Source organism: Anser cygnoides, chromosome 3 (genome assembly GCF_040182565.1).
Source record: "Anser cygnoides isolate HZ-2024a breed goose chromosome 3, Taihu_goose_T2T_genome, whole genome shotgun sequence".
In the NCBI taxonomy this organism is placed as follows: Eukaryota; Metazoa; Chordata; class Aves; order Anseriformes; family Anatidae; genus Anser; species Anser cygnoides.
Genome location: NC_089875.1, coordinates 85,347,785 through 85,371,686, shown reverse-complemented (window position 1 = coordinate 85,371,686; position 23,902 = coordinate 85,347,785). Strand labels below are relative to the sequence as shown.

At 41.4% G+C, this 23,902-nt stretch overlaps 1 protein-coding gene across 1 annotated transcript in view; it reads right to left on the bottom strand.

Annotated features, from left to right (window-relative positions):
• ME1 (malic enzyme 1) overlaps positions 1-13,064 on the bottom strand; it is a 180,686-nt gene extending 167,622 nt beyond the window's left edge. Inside the window, exon 1 of the mRNA XM_013180081.3 lies at positions 12,828-13,064. Within this exon, the coding sequence (XP_013035535.3) occupies positions 12,828-12,932 (105 nt within the window). The 5' untranslated portion in view covers positions 12,933-13,064. The remainder of the gene's footprint in view (positions 1-12,827) is intronic.
• Between the last annotated feature and the right edge of the window lie 10,838 nt (positions 13,065-23,902).

Below are 23,902 nucleotides of genomic sequence, written 5' to 3'. Positions count from 1 at the left end.
TAACCTTGTCTTAACAAAAAGCAACACAAAAAAAAAGATGAACCACGTTGCTTTCATGCTGTCCTAAGTCTATATGAATTGTATTCCTTAAAGAAAAGCAGCAGATGTCTTTGTCTTTATGTCTAGAACTCTGTTAAAAATTGTACTACCTCAAGCTTTTTGTTATACACAAGTTATGTATAAAAATAATAAACCAAAGTTCATTGACTTCGTGAACAGATGTTTGTTACACACAAACTCTAGTAGATTTATGTGAAGAACCTGAACGCACTGTGCGGAGGTAAAGCCAAAGCCAAATCACAGCAGGACACCAGCTCTCCTTCACCAGGCCCAAAAGTTTTAGAGGAAGCTTGTAAAATGACACCTACACTTGGCAGCCAGACAAAAACAAGGACTCCAGTAAGAAGATGCTGCAAAGGGGGCACCACTGAGCTTTGAAGCGCTCCTTTGATAGCAGTGACCCGCAACACCCCTAGAACAGAGCTGTGTTGGAATTAGATCGATGTCCTGTTAGGGCTAAGGACAAAAACAAGGTAAGAATTTCCAAGAAAGACTGGGAATGAAGATTTCAAGCAGTCACCTAAAATGTAACATCTCGAGAAGAATGAAAAGCCAGGGCAAAGGGAGGAATGAACAGTTGCAAGACCTCAGTTCCGAAGAAGGTCCCCTGAAGAGCTTGAACCCCTGGACTGGCAGAAGGCTGTTCGTTCCTCTGCTGTCACTTGCTCCTTTAAGACCATGGATATGTGAGAGACTTTTAACAATTCCTTATGCCTGTGTAACACCAAAGCTACATAATCCTAGTGTCTTTAAGGAATTACTCCAGCTACTGCTGAAACACACAATCGTGAGTTTGAAATGTATTTTCATAATAACTTCAGTTTGTGTATAAATAGCAACAGATAAATTTATATTTCAATAGTCAGCATCATGAAATCCAACAAGGATTTTATTCCATGGATTTATCATGGACTTGCCAGCATTAGCATTCCATATTCTGTACTTGAATGAATCTTAAAATGTGGTTTTTTTTTCAGCTAATAAATTACTCTTTTACTTTATATGAAGAAACTCAGTTGCAATTTCAATAAGTTTAATAACGGCAAAAAAGTCCTGCAAAGTCTTGGAACTTTTATTTAAGAACCATACACTAAGTCAGCAATCATCTGCATTTCTTTAGCATTCAAAAAAAAAAAAAGACATGAAAAATACATTAGGTATATCAATTCTTCACAGACATCATGAGAAAAAGCAGAAGAAATTTAACTTCTTTCAGAGATAAAGCAGATCTACTTGTTACTAGCCCCCATATACTGTGGTGTACTTTCCCCTCAGATTTTTCTGAGGAGAAAAATTGAGTTAGAAAAGACAAAGCATAAGTGAATGTTTGCAATCTGTGCTAAGGATTCCAAAATATAAATTAATATCTGACCTTTGTCACAGCATATTTTATAGGTGCTTACAAATGTTTTTATTTACTTCCACGCTTCAGAAATCTTGTGCTATGGAATTACTGTATCATTACTTACACATTTTAGCTATTTCTTTAAAACATCCCTACTCTCTCATTTCCATTCAAGGCTGAATGGGAACAAGAAAATAACAAGCTAACCACGTCTTTCAACAAGCTTATTCTAATCATTCTCATGTCTTCAAATGGAAGAAATATCACCTAGAGCAACTACTTTGGTGGCAAGTGGCAGAAAAAATTTACTAATGTGTCCAACTGAAGACAGTAATAACTTGCCTATAGTTGCTCACCAACTATATAACAGCTTTCTTATTAGGTTCCTTTGTGGTAAAATATTGCATTTCAACACCTCATATTTTTAGCGTAAGTTTATTAACTAGATAGTATTCTCTCCAGATCTTAAGGAGAGACAGAGTGGAGAAGTGTGTGTGTGTGTGTAAGGAACAAAGATGCAATACCTTCATAAAGGTACTAATATAAAGAGGCTTTCCCTGCATCAGGTGCACCTCTCCTGTCCAATCCCTCCAAAAAAAACTTTATATAGGACTTGAGGAATTCAAGGCAAATCAACTTTCAGTACCTTGAAGATTCAGGTCTATATTACTTTAGCACTACAATATTCTCCCATTTTGACTTCTAGCTGTAACTACTGAGCTTATTTGTACTATTTAGATAAAGACGTTTTACTGCCTCTTTTGTAAATACACCTCCACATAAAAATCTGCTGTCTAAGGTCAGATACCTGCAGAAAGAAACCCAGTAAGTCAGATAGAGATTATTACTGAAAATATTACAATATACTTCGTCATCACAACTATGCACTTACCACCAGTATGGATTTAAGGCAAAGACTTTTTTAAAAGTCACTAGTGAAAGCCAAAATTATATTTTGCCTTTGTAGAAAGGGGAATGACGTACTTCATAACAATTATTGTTCTTCTCTTGAAGAAAGCAGTGATGCTATACTATCATATCTCCAAGCCAAAAGCAAACTTGAAAATGTATCACTCACAGGGGACAAGAGGAAGAAAGCTAATCTGTGGTATCTCATCTGAACTAGGTGCGAAAATCATAGCATGTACTCCATTACAAAGATACGCGCTATCCATGAGTAAGACAGATGGATCTAAAATACAAACTCAAAACTGAAGACTGAGTGCATTTAAACAAAGTTAAGTTGAACCAAAGGTGTTTGTAATTTTTCAAATCACTTGTAGGGACTTTTATTTTATGAATACACAAGAAAAAGAGGCAGAGTAGTGACTACAGTTTTAATACTAACTTAATTACTAAAGAAGAAACAGCTTTTCTAAGCTAGAAACAGGTAATGGCTGCTACTTGAACAATAAAGTAAGCAAAACCTAAGCATAAACAAGCAATGATAAAATGCATTGCTGCTCTATGCCTCTTTCACATTTTAAGAGCAAACCAGTGATGAGTTAGCTTTCTGAACTTATATAACAGACAAGCATGTCCTGATATACTTCCAAAAGTCACAACTATTCAAATCATAAGACAATTATGATGGATTTTTCAGTGCTACATTATGTATTCCTTATGCATACAGAAAGTGTTTACTCTGTACTTCCTCTGCTTCCTCTACACTGTAAACAACCTCCAGGAGTATTGTGTTTCACACAGGAATAGGCACTAACAGTATCCAAGTAAACTACAGATACTGATTTCAACAGAAAGTACGCAGTGCTTGCAAGAAATGTCTCCAGGGTGCCCTGTGACCTCCTCCTTCTTCTAAGTCAGGATTTTTGCTTCCTGAATTATGCAACACATTACATTAGCAAAGCTTAAACTTTGATAAGACCAAAACTTGTTTTGTTATGCATGCAATTCAGGGTTTTTCTATTAACTTAAACTGTAAATTCATGAAGTTTTAATATGGTTGATACAACCACCATCTACTTCTGAATTAAAGGTATAATGCTACTTATAAAACTGGTATTAAGGCGAAGGAAGGGAAAGGCAAAGAAAGCAGTGACTGACATAAAAGTTCAATCTGTGAGAGCTAAATGGGGTGAATAACAAAAATGATTCAACAATAGTTTGACACTTTTTTGAAGTAACAGATGGTTTCTCCTACCTTGCTTGACTTCATACATGACTTTTTTTTTTTCTTTAAGTGGAAAGATTCACAGCGTGTTCCACACAGAGCTTGTGCTGTAGCAATTCCAGAAGCACAAGTCAACGGATATAGGGCACCCACAACAAACACCATGTCTTAAAGCATCGATTGGATAAGGTCCGTTTCTCATGTCTGTACACCCTGCTAGGAAGCAGTGCTGCTGACAATGCACTATACTCCTGGATCCCCTCCTACATTTATTCCAGTACATCAGTGCTCAAAATTACCCTAGGCACTGGGCTGCAACTGGTGGTACTAGCAGGCTGTCTGAACAGCCCCAGCACAGATCTGGAGCGAGAACAAATTCTGTTCACACAGGCAGGGGGCACGAAGGTGCTCTGCCCTGAGCAGAGGGGGTGTCCTATGGTGCCACGTGGCCTCAGAGCTGCTCCTGGGGGCATCTGGTTTATACCAGCAGAGATGAAGCCTGTATGCCCACTTCTACATAAGCTAACTCTGTGGGTGGTCACAAGGCATCTTCCCAAAACTGTGCCTTTCTTAGTGATATGATAGCTTTGGATTTCATAAAACTTCCTGCTGAAGACAGACAAGTATTTATGCTCAGAAGCTGAAGGACTGAGCCTTCCGGTGATGGCCTTGGTAACTTGACTAGAAGAGTCTTTTTAAAAGAAGTTCATAAATCAGCATCTTTTACACAAAGATCAGGTATACATACACCAGTATAATCAAATAAACCACTGTTCATGGAAGTTAAGGGATCCAGCTTAATTTATGTCCATTTACAATCTAACTGATGCTTGAGACGTCTCAGTACAGCTATGACACCACAGCAAACACAGAATGAAAAATACAACTCTTCATATTTGGTTCCACGTACTCAAGGCTTGTTGACAGGCATGTAGGCACATCTCTGGGTCAGAAGTTCACAGGAACTTGTCTCAACGGGGCAGATCTAACTCAGCGCTGAATGACGAGGACGGATACATGAACACGACTGGATGCCCATTACTCACCAGCTGACATTTACCAGATGTCAGTTCCTTCCTGACACTACACCTGTGCAGAGGGAATGCAACTGGCCTGCTCTTTTTTTTTTAAAAGCATCCCACCCTGCCCAACGCTACAGTCTAGCAAAATAATAAAAGAAAACCCCACAGGTTTCAGCACATGGTAAATGTTTAACTGTATGGATGGACACACAATACAATTTATCTGTTCTTTGTTTCAGGTACAGGAGAGTGAAGAGACCATCCTGTCCACACAGGCACAGAAAACTAGGAATGCTCTTCTTTCCATTCTTTCCCCTTTTCCCCCTTTTTATGCTACTCTTCCAGCCACAGGGCTCTCTGGGACCAACGTACATTTGGTTCAGACAGGGAAGCATAAAGAACACCTTACAAGAGCACTTCAGGTTTTCAGGGAGCACAAGCCACCTGATACTGTGCATGCAGTCTCAGAATCATATTTTCCAGCAAATGCCTCTTTTGAAACTTCTTTGAAAGAACTATTCCACCATGAAGTTCTCTAACGAGCTGGGAAATCCTACAAAACAGACCTAAATGAAGGGTATCAACACTCTGTTCTGCACCTTCATCAGTAACATACCTAGGACAACGGCAGATAGCTCCTGCCACTTAGACATCAGAACCTGGAGCAAAGAGACCTTCAGCATGAAATCAACTGCTACAGGCCTGGGCTGCAGCCACCACGAACAAGTTATGCACCGAATGCACGGCTTACTTCTGAACTACTGAGCAGGCGAAGGAGGAAAGGGAAAGGTATAACACAGCAAAAATTGCACATGCATGAGTACTGAACCACCAAGTGCTTTTAAACTTGGGGTCACAGGTTAACAAAAAGCATCACCATCACACGCATTTCACTTCCTTCTCCCCTCAGAGAGGGAAGCAGGGCAGGAGGAGCGAAGTTTGTGCCTACCACAGCTGTAAATTCTGCCTTTCTCAGAGACAGTTCAGTATGAATGACTGACACAGCAGAAATTAATACATAAAGTGAAAAATGCAAAATAAGTACTTATATACCGAGACAAGCTTTCTCTAGAAAGCACAAATAATCTTTTCAAGGTATTTTACCTAGACAAAAATACAATTTCTCAGCAAGCTCTTATACTACTTATTATAAGCATTCAACAATTAAATCAAAACCTAGTGTAGAAAACCACATTTAACCTGTTTTAAATATATAAACCCTGTTTGGAAGGTGCTTTATGCCAGCATTGCTTCTACTCAAGAAGTCTAAAGAAAAAAGGTTGAATTTGTTTGCTTGTTTTCAATTACTAAAATTTACAAGAAAATTATACAACCAAAAAGGATGTTTAATGCCTGAAACAGCTTCACAGCAAAACAATTCCGTGTTTCAGTTCCTTGTGACTATTCATACCAGCTTTCAGTTGCTAGCAGCTTACTGCTATATAGCTTACTACCTAACAACTTCTCATTTATTTTATTTGCTTTTAATTCAAGTCACAGAACTTTGTTCCTACCATGCTGCCTCAGCATTCTTTTTCATAAATGCAAGCAAAGAACCAGAGGCCAACAGAAAGAAGAGAATATAATACTAACCACAGCAACTTACCTACTTGGTCAGGAGCAAAGCACTAGGAGGCAACGAGTGCTGCAGGCTGTACACATAAAATAGAATATGATGGAAAAATAATCTGATTGAAATTTTTTCTGCCTTTCCCCAAAGACTTCTTCATTATTAACAGATCGTTTTCTGTCTACTATAAGCACCTTACTTCCCCTTTTGAAATACTCTAGTGCAAACCAGCAAGGTCTACTACACAGGGCATCATGAAAAGCTTTGGCTGTATTAAGTATCTATTGATTAAATTGACTATTTATCTAAACTGACTATCAGGACAAAGTATATGTACTTGAACAGATTTTATGAAGCTTTCTGGAGTTACCCCAAAGCTACCCTACCCCTCTTTTCCTTTTTTACTTTTTTTAATGTAGCACGTCACACTTATACGTGTGCACCTTACAAAGATTTCTTTGTACCCTTACAACTCCTTACCTCTCCTTTGATAATATCTATCGACCTTTCTCCTCCCAAAAGTAGTCTACAGCAAAAAAGGGCCAGGCTCTGTTCTGCTCAGCTGTGTGGACTATCTCACCTTCTAGCACAGACTCTTTAAAGCAGAAGCCATGGTGGGAAAAGGCACTTCAAATGCTAGCAGGGCTTCTGCCTTAGTATTTCTAGTCTCTAGGTTCATCCTGAAGAACTGCACCTCTGGCCCTGGTCGGCTGCTTGCTCTGGCAGGTAAGGCTGGTCTCCCTCAGGGCTGCTGCAGCTGCTCAAAGAGCCCTCCACTCAGCTCCATTCAGCTGCAGAAGGAAAGACAAGGTGAGAGATAAGGAGGCATCACACAGCCAGCTAACTCTTCTTATGCAGAGCTCACCCTTGCACAGCCCAAAACAGAATGGAAGGCCCTTCTCCACAGCATCCTGCCTTCAACAGTGGCCTAAAGAACGTAAAGATGGGGTGTGCTTGTAGTTTTCCTTCCTCAGCACATCCTCCCAATACGTGGCTTAGGAAATTATGTCTCTTCTCTCCCTCAGAAGGGTAAGAAAGAAAAATTGCCCCAGGTCTCCACCATCCCTCACTCCCAGACCACCCTCCCTTGTGTCCCAGCAGAGGGGCTGTCTCTCGCATGCCAAATTGTTCTGTTCAGACGGGAGGATCTCCTTGTAACTCAGGTAAGGCAGACACCACAAGCTGTCCCTGCCCCAAAATTATAGTGTAGTACTGAAGGGTGTAATGGCAGCGATGGGAAGTTACCCGTATTTGAATGCATAAAAGGTTGCTTGTGCAGGACAAACTTGTCTTAATAAGAAGTAAGAGAGGTAGAACAAAGCACAGAATTCATTTTTAAAGCCCTTCCACACATACTGTAAATAAAGGGGCTCATACAAAAAACGGTCCTGCATCTCGACTCCTCTCTCGCACGTCACAAAATTCAGTAGTTTTTAGTTTTTCCTAACCACAGCAAGAGAAGGCAGTGAAAGACCTTCAATGAAAAATGAGGGCATGTTAATCATATATGATTCGAGATGCAGGATAATTTCATCTGCAGAGAAATCACGTTTCAAGAAGGAAGGATACGTTGGTAATGTCCTAACCTCTTCACCCAACCGCATCGTACCTCCTGGTGAGCTACCACTGAGCTCCCACCCTTACTCAAAAGCCAAGCGTACAAGGCAGTCCCAGTTCTGCCAGCCTACAACTTACGGCCATGCCTGTGAAAAAGCAAATGGCTCTGGTATGAACTGAACTCCCACCTGAAGAACCTCCTATTTTACGTTGCCATCCCACAGAACGGTAACTCCTGTTTCACAGACCCTTGTCACAGATCAAAAATGCAATACCTGCGTAACACAAAGGCAGAATCGATACAAGTTCACTCGGAAAGGTTCCAGACAAAGATCGTATCGATCCAGCTTTCTGTGCTAGCATAACCACTATATCATTTACTCTTGTCAAAGACAAGAAAATAGCATGTGCTTATCCCTATCAAGATCAGAACTCTTCTGCTAGGTGATCAGGGAATATTACTGTTAAAAACTACAATGTTGTAAAGGGAAAAAACGATTATAGGAGAAAAAGAGGACCGTGCGACTGATCAGCAGTTAGAGAAAAGAAAAGTAATAATTCCTCAAACAGGGTCATGCCTACCAGCACGTAACATGAAATCATCCTAGCAGTATTAAGTAACCTCCAGAAAACCTATTTTGCAAGTTAATACAGACACTTCTAACACACCATTTTAGAGAGTGTTTTCTTCTTTTATCTCAAGATTTATCAGTTTTCTTCTCAGAGTATCAGTCAAGGCAACAAGTGAGTAGTGACCACTGTACGAGACCCAGCCAAAGTGCTCACAGGTTTCAGAAATGAAGATAGGAACACTACCAGTGCAAGGAAAAGAAATCTACTGCTCAGTATTTGATTCAGGCATAGCTTTATTTACAGGAGCTTCTTATACATTTATTCTCCTTCACCCAGCAGCCAGATAAACCTCACTGGAATGCTTCTGATTTTTCTTAGGGAGGTCTGGGTTTTCTAAGGCCTATTACGGTGTCACCAACAAATGTCAGTTATAAGACCTCTTTCATATGTTGCCCGCACCAATTACATGATGCACTGTGTTATGGTTTCTCAAAATCAAAATTGGTTTTAGCAAAGTAACACAGAGCAAAATATATCTGTATTTCACAAGCATTCTCCTCCCACTGTCTGACGTGGAAGAAAAGCAGGAAGTAAATGCTTCTGTTCAACTCAGATAATGATTTCACTTAACTTTTTTCTTAAAAAAAGTTTATGATATTTTCAATAAATTAGTACATATAGTCTGTGTAATCCAATAGCAAAAACAAAGCATTCATATCTTAATAACCCCATCATAAACTGCTCATTCTCTCAGCCTGGAATTGATTATTCTGAGAAAACACCACTAGAAGCTCCTGTCATAAGTTGGACTAGATGATTTTGAAAGTCCCTTCCAACTGAGCTAATTATTCTCTTCTCTTCATTCTTTCACTTTTCCTGAGTGGTCCATTTTGGACACTGTCAGAAATGCAATACTGGGATAAATGGTCCTTCAGTCTGTTTCAGAATGGCTGTTGTATAGCAATTTCTGTAGCGAGTCAACAGACTTGCAGCCAACTCGAGCCAACAATTAACATCAATGCTTAGTAAAAATATGCTGAGGGCCCACTAAGATCTAAAGGCTTCACTTAGAGGAGGTGGTAAGGATAAAACACCACTGCCCTTGCAGGTGGGACTGAGATCTGGGACTCTCAGGTGTTAAGCAGCCCCATCAGATGGTCTGTTCTGAAATTCTCCACTGTTTTAGTACAATTTGAATAAATGGAAAAACAGAATAGGGACCAACAATTCACAAGCATGTTACGCTTAGCAATGGTGACAGTGGTCAGTCAGAGGACGGTGGTAAAAATTAAGCATCTGGGGAGGGAAGAGAGCCCTCCAGAGCTAAGATTTAATAGAATCACTTATTTTCTGCTTGCTGAACTGCTCTGCCAGAGTATGAGAGCAGTCTAGAAGCAAAGCACCCCCCCAATGGCACAGTTTCTCCAGTAGGCCAGCACTTAGACTTGGCAACTAATAAATGCTATTTGAAAAGCTTGATATTGAAATTCGTGTTTGCATACCTTCACATCAAGATTCTAAAAATAAGCAGCTTACGGGAAACTGACTTGTTTAAGTAATATTAAAAGGTAAGAAATTAAAGATGAAAAGAAAGTTTAGTATAAAGTGTCCTTATGATTTGTGGGCTTAAAAATAGCATTCATACATTGAGTAAAGTATAAATGAAAAGATTTACAGTAGGAGAGAGCCAATTGCTTTCACACTGCTGTAACTCATCAGCTTAAAGAGCATAGGACTCGCTGCCAGAAGTTCCTAATGCAATCTATTTCAATGAAAAGAAGTGAAACTGTGTTTGTTTTCCTTGTAATTCCTACTCACAATGTGTTTAGTTGCGCAAGAGGGGAAAAAAATTACTGAGAAGGCTATAGTGACAGTTTTAAACTCTGTGGACCTAAAACCTCAGATGATAAATTAAAACATGATTATTGTTTGTAGGCTTGGATGTGTGTCCTCATGTAATTAGACTCAGTGTGTTAAGATCCACTGTCCCACATGATTTTTGATGCATCACACCACTGCTGAGGTAGGGCAAACTGCTCAGTGATCTTGTAAAAGAAGCAACAGCTTCATGTGTAGGCAAAATACCTCAACAGCAGAAAAAAAAAGACATTAAACTTTTCCATCAATCTTTTCCTCAGTGAAGTTCATACATGTTTGTGAATTATATAGAGTGAAACATAAAAGATTTTAGAACTACACTGCCTAGGACTTCAACATACTTCAGTGGTAGGTGTGCTGCTTCTTGCCTGGAAATTTTGTCAAGGTAGAAGGACAGGGAGAAGGGAAAAGAAGAAATTCAGGTGTTTACCCTGACATTCCCACAGCTCTCAAATAATAAATTCCTTTTCTCAGACAGGTTGAATGGAAAATTTTTACAAGGAATTTATTATTTGAGGACACAAACCAAGCAAGCTTCCACATGTTGTATGCACATTTGAGCTTTACCTGCTTGCCAGGCCAATTGTCTTGGCTGAAGAAGTTTGCAGTGTAAGTTGCAAAAATTAAATTTTACTTATAGAAGAGAAGCAAGGTTACAAGTATCAGACAAGATTAAGGTAGTAACCAAAACATGATTTGTCTTATTTTTCTACCGGTCACAGCTAGATACCACTACTTGGTACTTACAGCCTACTTTTGCCAAGTGTATGCAAATAGGACTATTAGAACTGGCGCAGTATCTAAAAGAAAGTGCTGATACCAAGCAATTGCAGCTCTTACAGCCGTGAGATAGCAGAAATTTCTGGCACTTCTTCAGTACCGCAAACAATTCTTGTACTTTAGAATCATTAAAGGAGATATTTTGTCGACTTAAAATTGAAATCTGTACAATCTGATGCTTGTTTAACAGCCTTGGCAACAGAAAGTGAACTGGGAGTACCAGCTCCCACGCTTGCAGGCACATCACAAACTATTAAAAAGGCAACCACGTTGGCAGTTCTCAGCTTTTTTTTATTTTATTGCCCTTATGTAACTTGAGGGGTATAGTGCATCTATACTCACCACAAATCACCTGTCTCAATCAAAAAACTGCTTGCTCATTCTTGACCAGATAAAGACCTGACTTTTCTTACAGCAAGCCCAGGGATTTCAGCTGACTTTCCCTACGCCATTCAAAACCCCTCATTAGCTGGGTAGATGTGGCTGGTAATGAACAAATACTTTGCCTGGCTTCTCTGCTGTACAGTGCACTTGTGCCATAGCATAGCTGAGGGGGGAGGGAAGAATAAAGCCTACGCCATGAAATCAAACAAGAGCCTTCATCTTCAGCATCTAGTCTCCAGCTATGCTGTTCAAGGGCAAGATGTGTGATATTTGAGGGATACAGGTAGCAATGAGCCTGCTTTGTCTCTGATTGCTCTTTACAGACCACATTTTAGAATAAGCCCTGTTTTACTTCTTAAAGCAATTTTTTTGGTTGGCTTTCCTTGGTTATTCTGAATCAGTATTTTCCATGAATGCTGCAATTGCTTAGAAGCAATCCCAAGTGAAACAGCCTCTCATTCGTTCCTTCTGGGATTTTAACTTTTTGGTTAGTTTTCATTTCACCTGACCTCAAGAGACCTTCTCAGGCCTGCACACACACAGACATAAGACACCCTCTGAGGAAAATTTGTATTCAAACACCCACACTAATAAAGGCACTATTCATCTAACTAATACATGGAGTTTTTATGGATGAGTCAACCTACCCGGTAAAACTAGACACCGTTTTTGTCAATTCATACAACTTGGCAATAAGCAAAATGGCTTTATGTGCATTTGAATGTAGTGGTACCAGTCAGGGCACAAACACAAGCCAACCGGTAAAAATAATGTGCAAGAACAAAGCCGGGACTAAGGACTTCACTGAGGTTTCATGTGCTATATGAGGTTTATCATCTACCTTTGACTTCACCCATGTTTCATTCGGGCAGCAAATGCAGGGCCCGTCGAGGCAATAAGGAATTTTACAATCTGAACTCGGCAGCTGAGTCAGAGCTGTGTAAATACTTACATACTCACCTGTTTTGTTTTTCTGTGTCACAGTTTTATCAAGCTGAGTGAGCTCTAAGTGAACTAGAGATGCGATAAGGGGGTTTCGCTGTGCTACTGCATCCCTTAGGAGGAGATCGCACTCACTGCTGCAGAGCAGGGGGGAGCTGGGGTTGGACTTGACAGCGTCAGGTGGAAAGAAACGGTGACAAAACGCCTCTTCTACCTGCCGGGGGTAACACACAGCACCCACACACACCCGGACGGGAAATAAGGGCTGGAAGAGATGGTTGGGGAGCAGGAGAAGCCAGGCAGGGCAGCGGGAATTAGCAGCCCACCTGCAGGGGAACTTCCCTCTGCAGCATCCCCGGGCTGGTGCCGCTCTGCTCGGGGAAAACAAAGCGGGGGGAGCCCGGGGAGAGACCGGGGCTACCGCAGGGCCCCCACAGCCTCCGAGGAAGAGGAGGAAGAGCCCGGCTCGGCTCGGCGACAGGTGGCGGAGGGAGGCCGGGGGGAGGCCACCGGGCGCCGCAGCGGGAAGCGCTGGGCAAGGCAGGGCAGGGCAGGGGTCTCGCAGCCCGGCGCCCCTGCCCCTACCTTGTTGAGGTGAGGGTCGCGGAGCACCTCGTAGCCCCTCTTCATGGTGAGCTGCAGGGGCCGGGCGGCGTCGCGGCTCTGGGCTGCCTTCCCTGCTCCTTGCATGGCGCGGGCTCGGCGGGGGCGCGCTGCCGACAGGTCGCGGCGGGAGCGAAGGCGAAGCGGTGTCGAAGCGGCGGCGGCTCCTCCTGCCGAGGTGACGGCCCGGCGGGGTGGGATGATCCTGCGGCAGGGAGGGAGGGAGAGAGGGGAGGGAGGAGGGAAGGAGGGAGGGGGCAGAGCCGCGGCAAGGCGCCGCCGCCAGGCGGGGGGCACCGGGGCGCCGCCGCTGAGTCACGGCCGGCCCCGCGCACCCCCACCCGGGGCCGGCCCCGAGGGGCGAGGGGCGCCGGTGGCGGGGTCGGTGCCGCCCGGAGCCCACCCCCGGACCCCCGCCCGCTTCGCCCCGGGCCGGGCCGCGGCTCCCTGCGGTCCGTGGGCTGAGCCAGGGGCGGGCAGCGAAGGCCTCAGCCTCCGCGTTTGGCCCTCGCTCCCTGGCGGCCCCCTCCGGGTCGCCCTGGTCCCGTTAGCAACTCTCAGTGAGCTGCTCGGGAAAAAAGGGGGGCAGCGCTTCTGTGTCATCGTGTTTTTTATTTTATTATTTATTTTATACAGGGCCTGGTGTTGAGCTGCCCCGGGAGCACAGCTGTGTAACGTGTCCGAGCGTGAAGGGCCTGTGAGGCCACGCAGATGCGCTCAGGTGGGATCCTGAGCTGGAGACCAGTCCCCCGGCCTCGGCCAGACACAGAGCTGGGGCCTGCCCCTGGTACCAGGGGTGAAGTTTCGCTTTCATTATGTTATTAAACGAGTGTGAAATCTAAGCTTCCCCAAAGGGGATCAGCTGCACGCAGTCCTTAGCCCCAGTGTGATGTGATTAGCTCTTGGGGGTGGAGTTGTGCGCGGGTTTAAGCCGTGCTATTCGGGGTTATGTCTGGGAGGGATGGGGAGTATTACAGAGCACATACACAGCAGGTGTTCGGCCGATCTGTGCCACCGTCTGTAGCATTTCTGTGCAGCACATCCTAAAATTGTTTGCATACAACATGGGTGTGCTCTAAGACTGTGGCTTTGTTCTCCTAAATTCGTGTATGTAAACAGAAATTACTTTCATGCAGATACTGTAGCCACGCGAAAGGAATTACACAGCTTTAGACCTAAGTCTGGGACTGAGGTTTTTGCTATTACTCATGTGTTGCAGATTAATTAAATGTCAAGCAGCAACAAACATAAAAATTTTGTAGCTATATTAAATTTATGTCCTTGCCTCTAATCTGTAGGCCGTGTATCCATTCTACTACTTCCTATTCTATAAAAAAAAGGCTTCCTCAGAATCTGTCCTTTCCTGAATTTCCTGTTAATTAGCTCCAAAAGAATCATTTGGGGTTAATTAACAAAGGAAATTTGAAAGGCTTCCAACTTCTGTTTCTAGAAACTTGATTAGCAATTAAGCAGAAAATTCATTAAATAAACCTCTCCTGGCCTCTACCATCTCAGAAAGTATTATGAAAAGCAATATTAATAAAACATTTTGAACAAACTTCAAAACTGGAGTTTCTGTTACTAATGATCTACCCTTCCTGAGGTTTGTCCACATGGCTGAATAAATATCCAAGTCCTGAATTTTACCTTAAATAGGTATATCAGGCATACCAAGCTCACATTTCAGGTCTTTCTTAGTCATGATAAAAATAAAAAGCAACATGGAAACTTCCTTCTTTCCTTTCTTTGTAGGTACACTGAAACTATTCTGATAGAATGCTAACCTAAGTGCCATACTTTTGTCCAAGAGAGAGCCATGTGTACTGATGTAATTTTTATCTTAGTGTTGCAACACTAGCTATAAAAAAAAAAAAATCTGCCAAAAGTCACTGTAACTGCTATGTATACCTGTTCTGAGGTTTGACCCCCTGCTAGGGACTTGTCCTGACTCACCTTTTTCCTGCTATTAAAGGCATGTAATGAAGTAGCTAATTCAGGTGAAGTTAGTGTGGCTGTACTTTCTTTTATGTAATCAGACTTTAGAAACAGTTTTCTACAGTATTTTCCATACAAATTTATTCCTCTGTGTTTTCCTTGAAATAGAATTTATTTCTGTTCATTATGTTCAAACACCAATAAAAACAAAATCATATCCATCTCATAGAACAGTTTGGGTTGGAAGGGATCTTAAAGATCATCCAGTTTGAACCCCCCTGCCATGGGCAGGGACACCTTCCACCAGACCAGGTTGCCCAAAGCCCCATCCAGCCTGGCCTTGAGCACCTCCAGGGATGGGGCATCCACAGCTTCTCTGGGCAACCTGTGCCAGTGCCTCACCACCCTCAGAGTAAAGAATTTCTTCCTTATATCTAATCTCAACCTACCCTCTTTTAGTTTAAAGCCATTACTCCTTGTCCTATCCCTACACTCCCTGACAGATAGTCCCTCCCCAGCTTTCCTGTAGGCCCTCTTTGGATACTGGAAGACCTATAAGGTACTGGAGACTGTAAGGTCTCCCTGGAGCCTTCTCTTCTCCAGGCTGAACAACCCCAACTCCCTCAGCCTGTCTTTGTAGGAGAGGTTCTCCAGCCCCCTGATCATCTTTGTGACCCTCCTCTGAACTCGTTCTAATAGATCCATGTCCTTCTTGTGCTGGGGGCCCCAGAGCTATACACAGTGCTCCAGGTAGAGTCTTATGAGAGCAGAGCAGAGAGGGAGAATCACCTACCTCGACCTGCTGGCCACCTGCTTTTTATGCAACCCAGGATACAGTTGGCTTTCTGGGCTGCAAGCACACCTTGCCAGCTCATGTCGAGATTCTCGTCAACCAAGACCCTCAGGTCCTTCTCCTCAAGGCTGCCCTCAATCCATTTCCTGCCCAACCTATATTTGTGCTTGGGATTGCCCCAGTCCAGATGCAGGACCTTGCACTAGGCCTTGTTGAACCTCATGAGGTTCACGTGGGCCTACTTCTCAAACCCATCCAGGGGTTTGAGAATCCCTTCCCTTCTGAGTGTTGACTGCACCACACAGCTTGGTGTCATTGGCAGACTTGCTGAGGGTGCACTCAATCCCACTGTCCATGTCACTGACAAAGATGTTAAACAGCACCAGTCCCAAGACAGACCCCTGAGGGACACCACTTGTTACTGACTTCCAACTGGACATTGAGCCGTTGAGTGTGGCCATCCAGTCAATTCTTTACCCACCAAGTGGTCCATCTATCACATCCATGTCTCTCCAATTTAGAGACAAAGATATCATGGGGGACAGTGTCACATGCTTTGCACAAGTCCAGGTAGATGTTGTCAGTTCCTCTTCTCTATCCACTAATGCTGTAACCCCATTGTAGAAGTCCACCGGATTTGTCAGGTGCAATCTGCCCTTAGCAAAGCCATGTTGGCTGTCACCAATCACCTCCTTATTTTCCACGTGCCTTAGCATAGTTTCCAGGAGGATCTGCTCCATGATCTTGCCAGGCACAAAGGTGAAACTGACTGGTCTCACCTGTCTTCCTTCCAGACCCAGTTCTCTGGGTCTTCCTTTTATCCCTTTTTGTAAATGGGGGTTATATTTCCCCTCTTCCAGTCAGCGGGAACTTCACGGGACTGCCATGACTTCTCAAATATGATGGACAGTGGCTTAGCAACTACATCCACCAGTTCCTTCAGGACCTGCAGATCTCTTCAGGTCCCATGGACTTGTGCACCTTCAGGTTCCTTAGCTGGTCTTGAATCTCTTACAATAAATGTGTCCCTGAGTTGTAAGAAAGCTCTGCTTTGGGAAGAAGACCTTTTCAGCTCAAAAGGAAAAGCAAAGAAACAGGAAAAAGTGATGTCTCCTGTCACCTGTAGATGTCTTCCACTTGAGGCCTGGAGCATTTTGGCATTAGACAGAATTAGTAGGTATTTATTTGCCCGAGTCTGCTGCTAATTATTTTCTTGCTAGAGTTTGTATTTGTATTAATTTTGTCATGCACCATTGCAGGCTATCCTTGAAAAAGACATAGAAGTAGCACTTTAATGTGCAGCGTTTCAGAGTGTATGGAAAATGTGGTTCGAATTCTGTTCATGTAAGAATGAAGATCTGATTGCTAGTAAGCATTTGATCGTTATCTCTGTCTGTACAGAGTTTTAGAGTGATTCTTAAGTGACCATATCCAGGACTCCATAATATTTGAACCAGAAAAACAGTTTAAAATAGGTGAAAGGAATAATGTTCAAGTTGCATCTGTAGTTAAAGGTGATTATTACAGAAGGATGCATTACACAATGAATCTATAGTTGCAATAATATAAATAAAGTAAGTGGCAGATTTTTATTATTATTTTTTTTATGGCTGCATATGAGATACAGGTATTTTTGCAAGAGTTAACCCCCATTTAAATAAATTAGTAAGGGTCTTACATTGTCAAGGTGTTTCTGACAGAAAATACAGTGGTTTTTCCCTCTCTTCTGACAGGTGCCTAATCCTATTTCCCAGATTGTTTTCATATGGCACAGCTTTAAAACTCCTACTCAAGATTTTTCACAAGTAGCTGTGCTTATGATTTCCTCCCACCCCCTATATGCTATTGTTTAATGAATTTTTCTGTCAGATCTGTCAGATCTTCCCGGATGTATTATGGATATATGAAAAACTCTACTTGAAATAGTCCTAGAAAAAACTACTAGAAGGAGCATTGAATGTCATCTCATTTGCCTTCATGTCTGAAACTATTGTTAGAAAACTCCAGTATATGAGTACAACCCTCTTTGGCAATCTAACAGTAAGGAGACTACAGGAAAGGAAAGATTTCCCTGTTGCTGAAGTGGTTAAGATGGCTGGCTCAGTTTAAATATTTAAGACTGGAACTTGGGAAATGTCCTTGTGTCAAGCTGTAACTGCTCAGGAGATTTGGACCCCGTCAGACTATTGTTTGAACCATGGCAGACTCTTGGATCTCTGTCTCCTGCAGTGCTGCTATGGCACTGGGGAGATGTTAGCTTCCAGGGCTCCTGGTTTGGAAGAAGAAAAAGGGAAATCCTACGTCCTGATGAAAGCATCACATTAACTAATTTTTTATTTTTTTTTTAAGACTGTACTTGTATTTCATGTCTAACTTGCCCAAATCAAGATCTTTAGTCAGTCTATTACCAACCAACATAGAAATAAATACAAAAAGTTTCTTTCTCTTTGCAGGAAAGAGATATTTTGGAAGATTTTTCTCCCTGAATTCTATCATATATTCATACCCAGGCCAAAATTCTTTCAAGTTGTTCCTCCTGAGTCACATTTTCTGCCTCTTACCATCCTAATCATGCTCCTGAAAGTGCTGTTTAATGCTCAGTACAGGTCACATTACTCCAGCCGAGACATCACCAGTCCTGAATCAACTGCGCGGTTTACTTCACGTGTTTTACCAATGGCAATTCTATTTATACTTCTCAGTAAAATGTTTGCTTTTTTTGCAATCACGCAACACCATCAACTCATGTTCAGTTTGTGGGCCGATATAGCCCCATGTCCTTTCCTGCAGGGATGCAGTCTGAATGAGTTGGCAGTATCAAGTCCAATTTGGCAGAAACACAAGGCTAACTTTAAAAAAGAGGAATTGTTTAATGATTTAAGAATAGAACTGAAGCATTTGTAAAGTTTCTATTATGTAAACATTTCACAGCAGCATTAGCAAGCCAAACTCGTACTCGGTAATTTGAAAAGGAAATTCATTTTTTGATCATTAGGAAGCATATTTTTAGTTAGTTAAGCTGAAGAAGTAAAAATTAAACAGCATAAGCAATACAACATTATTGTTTAATTTTGATAATTTTTTATAAACTGAAAGCATTTGTAATACAAAGTTGATTTTTTTTTTAAATTTTACTTTAAACTAGGTAACACTCTTGAGGTTGAGAGGGGAATCTAATGGTAGTTTTGAAATGCCTGAGGTGCCAGCACTCTGAGGGCCCTAATAGGGCTTGGTGACCCTGCCCAGTTCCCCTGTGGTTCCCCCCACCCACCCCACAGCCCAGGACCCCACGTCAGCCCCTCAGGGCCATCAGTCCCTGTCCTGGTTCCCCAGTCTGGCAGAGCTATGCCTGTGTCTGGCCGTGGGCCCTGTTGGTCTGGACCCTGACCAGATGGACCCAACCAGCATGCTGACTTCATAGCGTGACCTCAGCCCAGCCTCGTCGCTATGGTCTCATTCAGCAATCACGAGGTTGTATCTGACCCCGACTACCCTCACTGGGCCTGACCCTGGTTTGTGTTCCCAGCATGACCTCAGACCAGCATCAGATGGACCTGGACAGAGGACTGCCCCATGTTGCCCCTAGCCTGCCCTGCTTCTTCACTGGGGCTGGTAGAATGGGTTCCCACTGTTGAGACCCTGCCATGCCAGCTCACACAGGGAGCACCCCAGGTCCCAAGGAGGCCACCGGCCCCCACTGCACCCTGACACGAGGGGCAGTTGTAAAGAAGGAAGAGCCAGGCTTTTCTTAGAGGTGATGTCAACAAGGAGGAGAACAAGGGGCACCTGGAGAACTTCCAACTGGGCTTAAGGACAACATTTTCCACCAGAAGGTTGGTGAGTGATGGAGCAGACCACCTAGAGAGGCCAAGGAATTTTATCCCTGGAGATTTTCAAAACTTGATGAGACAAGGCCCTGAGCAACCTCATCACACTTTGAAGTTAGGCTGGTTTTCAACAGGAGGTTGGATCCAATGACCTTCAGATGTCCTTTCCAACCTGGACTTTTATGGGATTCTCTGGGTAGTACAATGCTGAGAACAACAAATTCTATGAATATAAAGCTATATCTACGGGAACTGCATCATGGCCACTAAAAGCTTTTCCTCCTCATGAATTCAAGTGTCTGTGATTTTGCTCCTCTATTTCTGTCTATGTGTCTTTTTGGCCAGGAGGACTTTTACCCAGAAGAACTGTCTTTGTATCACTTTACTCCTTTCTTGCAGGAATTTTATCCAATGTACCTTTAATCTAACCAAATTGTTTAACTTCAACAGCTGGTGATACATACCTTAAGACTCTGTAATTTTGGAAGCTGATGCTGGAGTCATGTAAATACTAAAATTATTTCACTATAATATATAACTAAATTATATATAAGTATAATAAAACTGTAAAAATGGCTGTTGTACTTTTTATTAGTTGATATTTCATAGTCCAGGCATTGCAGAAAAAAGCCATACCTGTCCAAAACATGTTGGTTGTGTTGAAACACTGTGAGAGATTTTCTGACTTAGGTGCAGTACAAATAGCAACTTCCATCAGCTCTCAAGACCACTGTGAGGTAGGGAGAAAGACAAGTAGATGTGGTTTCATGCCTGTATAGCCATTCATTTGTGCTGCACAGTATGTTGTGGCAGAATGAGAATTGAATTCTGTGTTACTCTTCTGACTTGTAGGCCACATCCTTCTTATTATACTCATAATAAATCTAGCACAAGACAAATAAAATATATGTGCTTCAGGGCAGCATATTCTCAGAAGGTATTCTGGCCCACTTTGCGATCCAAGGAGATTAAATAATACTCGAAGTAAACATCCAATTTTTTTTTTTCAGTATTTATCCAAATAGTGCAGCATTTGCTATTCTAAAAATTTCCATTCTAAATTTAATTTTAATTTTTCATAGCATTTCTATTTTATTTTTTTTTTTAATTCAAGCTGTAGAGACTTAACTATTCACTGCTTTAGTTGTCATTTAATCACTCATGAACAAATATAATGTGAACAGATCTAGATTTTCAAAGTTGATGTAAAATGCTTCTATTTTGATTATACAGACACTCTGGAGTGGCTTAAATGACCTACGCAAAGTGGAAAATCATGTTCCCTCTTTTCAAACTATGCAGAAGAATTTGAAGCAAATCTTCCTTGAAATCTCCTTTTTAAATTAATTTCCTGAATTGGCTGGTGATGAGGAATGTCAATTATTTCTAGAATACCAAGTCCACTTATTTAAAAGATACGAGATCTTGTTAGTACTATATTCATCACTAACACAAATGCCTTCATTGTACACTTTACATAGCTTTAGAAACTTAAGTGTGCACACATATTTCCATATCAGATATTTTAGAGATAATATGGAAGAATATTTCAGATTTCTAGAATTTAAAAAAAATATATAAAAAAAATTGACCGTTTTGTTAAGTGTCCTGGAACAAATTTTTCTTGGCCTCACTTTAGCTGCACTAACAATGAATTTGGAGCTGAGGATTATTCAATGCCAAAATGAAATTGCTATGACTTTATGGTATGATTTGTATCTTAATACTGGAAGTTCACTGTCCTGCTAGGAATAATAGGATTTAGAAAAAGGCCCCAGACAGCATTTTTACTTAAATTACTGTATCAGATGTATGTTCTAGCAATAAGAGTGGTAACTCTGAGTCTCCATCCACTGTTTATAAGAATGTGGTGAATTATTTCAGCTCTGCCAATTACAGGCATAATTCCAAATAACTTTAACACCTTTAGGATAATTTTGGAATATTATTAGTGAGTGCATTTCTGTTGTTTGCTTCCATTTGCTCCCATTTTCACCATGGTTATGTCTGGAACAGTAATTTTAATGGTTTAGCAACTGACAAAGCACGCTTAGATATTTTCTTCTTTTAAATACTTCATCTCCTATGCAAGGGCAGATGATTTGGTGAGCCTGTTAAAGGCTTTTTCTTTTCCATATATCCTAATTACCATGAGTATTTGGGAGATTGTCCCACAAAGTCCATTTTGTTTTCCGAATCATTAGCAATGTTAAAAACAAACCTTCTCACAAAAATGTTGGCATAGGCTCAAGCACAATTCCTAGTTCATCAGTAACCCTTCCCTGAGCAAGGAAAGCTGTGTGGGGTCCATTACATGCAGTTCACTTGCCAAAGCACTGGAGGTTTAGTGTGTGAGATTCCAACTGTGCTTAGGTTTTTCATATACAAATACTTTAGACAAGACCAATTAAAAGTTAAAATCTGCTAAATCAGCAGGGAAGAAGAAAGAGGCAAAAGTTTTTGAGGTAATGAACTGCTACCTTCCGGTGCAAAGAATGGCACTGTGCTTTAACAAGAATCCCTAGACCAGGTTCAAGGGAATCATGGACATCTCTGTCTATGATGCCTGGTTTGTTAATAGCTGTGAAAGGCCTAGACACGTTCAGAATGAGTATAAAGCACAAGGGAAAAATAATATTGTCTATAATTTTACCAAGCTTAGCATTTAGATGGGAACATTTGAGTAAAGGCTCATAAGTAGTCTTCTGAGATGATTCTTTTCAGGTCCCACTTAACCAAAGGATATAGAGAAGCATTTCTCTCAAACCACTGTTGATGTCATTCTCTGCCTCATGGTTACTCAGGTAGTGGCAGTCAATGGCTCATGAATTTTTTCACTGATAGACCTGTTCACCTTGTCTCCAAAGAACCATTCCATCGAGCTCTGCAGACCCTCAGAGGTCTGGATGCTAGAACTTTTATGCAATGGCTCTGCATACCCTAAATTCTTAATATGGAGCCAACAAGTTTCTAACAGGGATAAACTAATCTATATTCCTCCACATAAAACAGTAACTTGCTGTACCAAAAATCCAAAAGTATGCAATATTTCTAAGAAAATATTTTGAAGATTAACTAGCTTGGTCATTTTGACTATTGACATTATTTTCCAAATAGCATTATGTCCTTTTAAAATGTTAAGACTACTTCTGCTGAAACTTAATTTGTAAGATATCTGGTATTACTTTCTGACATGACAAAGGAAGGAAATAACAGAGAATTTGTTGAAGCAGCAATTGTTGTGATTTAAACTAGTCCTGCACGAGATAATTCACCATTACTGTGGGTTTTCAGTTACAGGACAATGATGACAGGGTTACAGAAATAATGTGGTGTTGTTGCCTGTGCATAGCAATTAGTTAGTGGCCTAGTTCAGATGAGAGTTTCAGTGTTTTATAAAATGTCTGAAGAATAGCTGTCCCAGTTAACATAATTAACTGCAAGGAACAGTTGAAGGGTACAGTTTATTTATTTCAGGAAACATTACTGAAAAAATTAAATAAATTTGTGCTATAAATGAGCTCTAGGGAGAAATATGACTCAATGGGAAATTCTAGGTAGAGTACATGGAATGGTCTGATAATAACTTCACTGTGCAGCACCAGATATCTTGCCTGGCAAATAATCAGATATCTTCTTGCTTAAGTTTGTGTTTATTGATTTGTACTCACAAGAAGCAAGAAGAGACTTCTCAAAGAAAAACATTAGGCATCTAGGACTGTTTATGTTAAAAATAAATAATAAATAAATAAACAGTCCTACAATGGTTTAATCCTAGCAGGAGAGAACAGTATGTCTAAATAAAGCTACATACCACTACTTGTGACCCTATCCTACTATTACTGGTTGTAAAGTCCTCATAATTCTTTAGGGAATGTTCACACCATGGATTTCACATATGTCACTACTCAAAACCTCTCAATCCCCATTAAAAACAGAATGCTATTTATTTTCAGTAAATTCCACCTCCATATAGCCCTTGCAGCCTGTGCTGCAGCATTTTTCAGAAGGAAGGCACTGCTAGGAGAAAGAGAACAACAGAAGTAGTGCTGAAGTTTTTGCCAATAAATTACAGGGACTGGGGACTTCCTGAGCCAGAGTTTACGAGCACATTACTACAACTAACAGCCACAGATTTTGTCTGTTTCTTTTTTGAATCCCTATGCTTTGGTTTATACAACATCCTGGTGAGCTGTGTTTCATAATTAACAATGTATTGTTTGAAAATGTAACGTTTGAAAATGTTATATGTTCTCAGCTCTTGTTCTCAGATATTTTTTGGGTAACTCCTACTTCTGTAGTATGAGAAATGATAAATACTCAACACCTATTACCTATGCTAAAAATCTTTGGGGTTAAGATGACCAGTAATGCAGACAGTATCCAAAATGCAAGAGTACTATGTATGACTTAATGTCACATTGATATTCTCTCTTTATTTTCCAGTTTTTATGCATAGGTAATTTCTGAAACTCTATTTGCTTTCCTTACTGCCTCTAAAA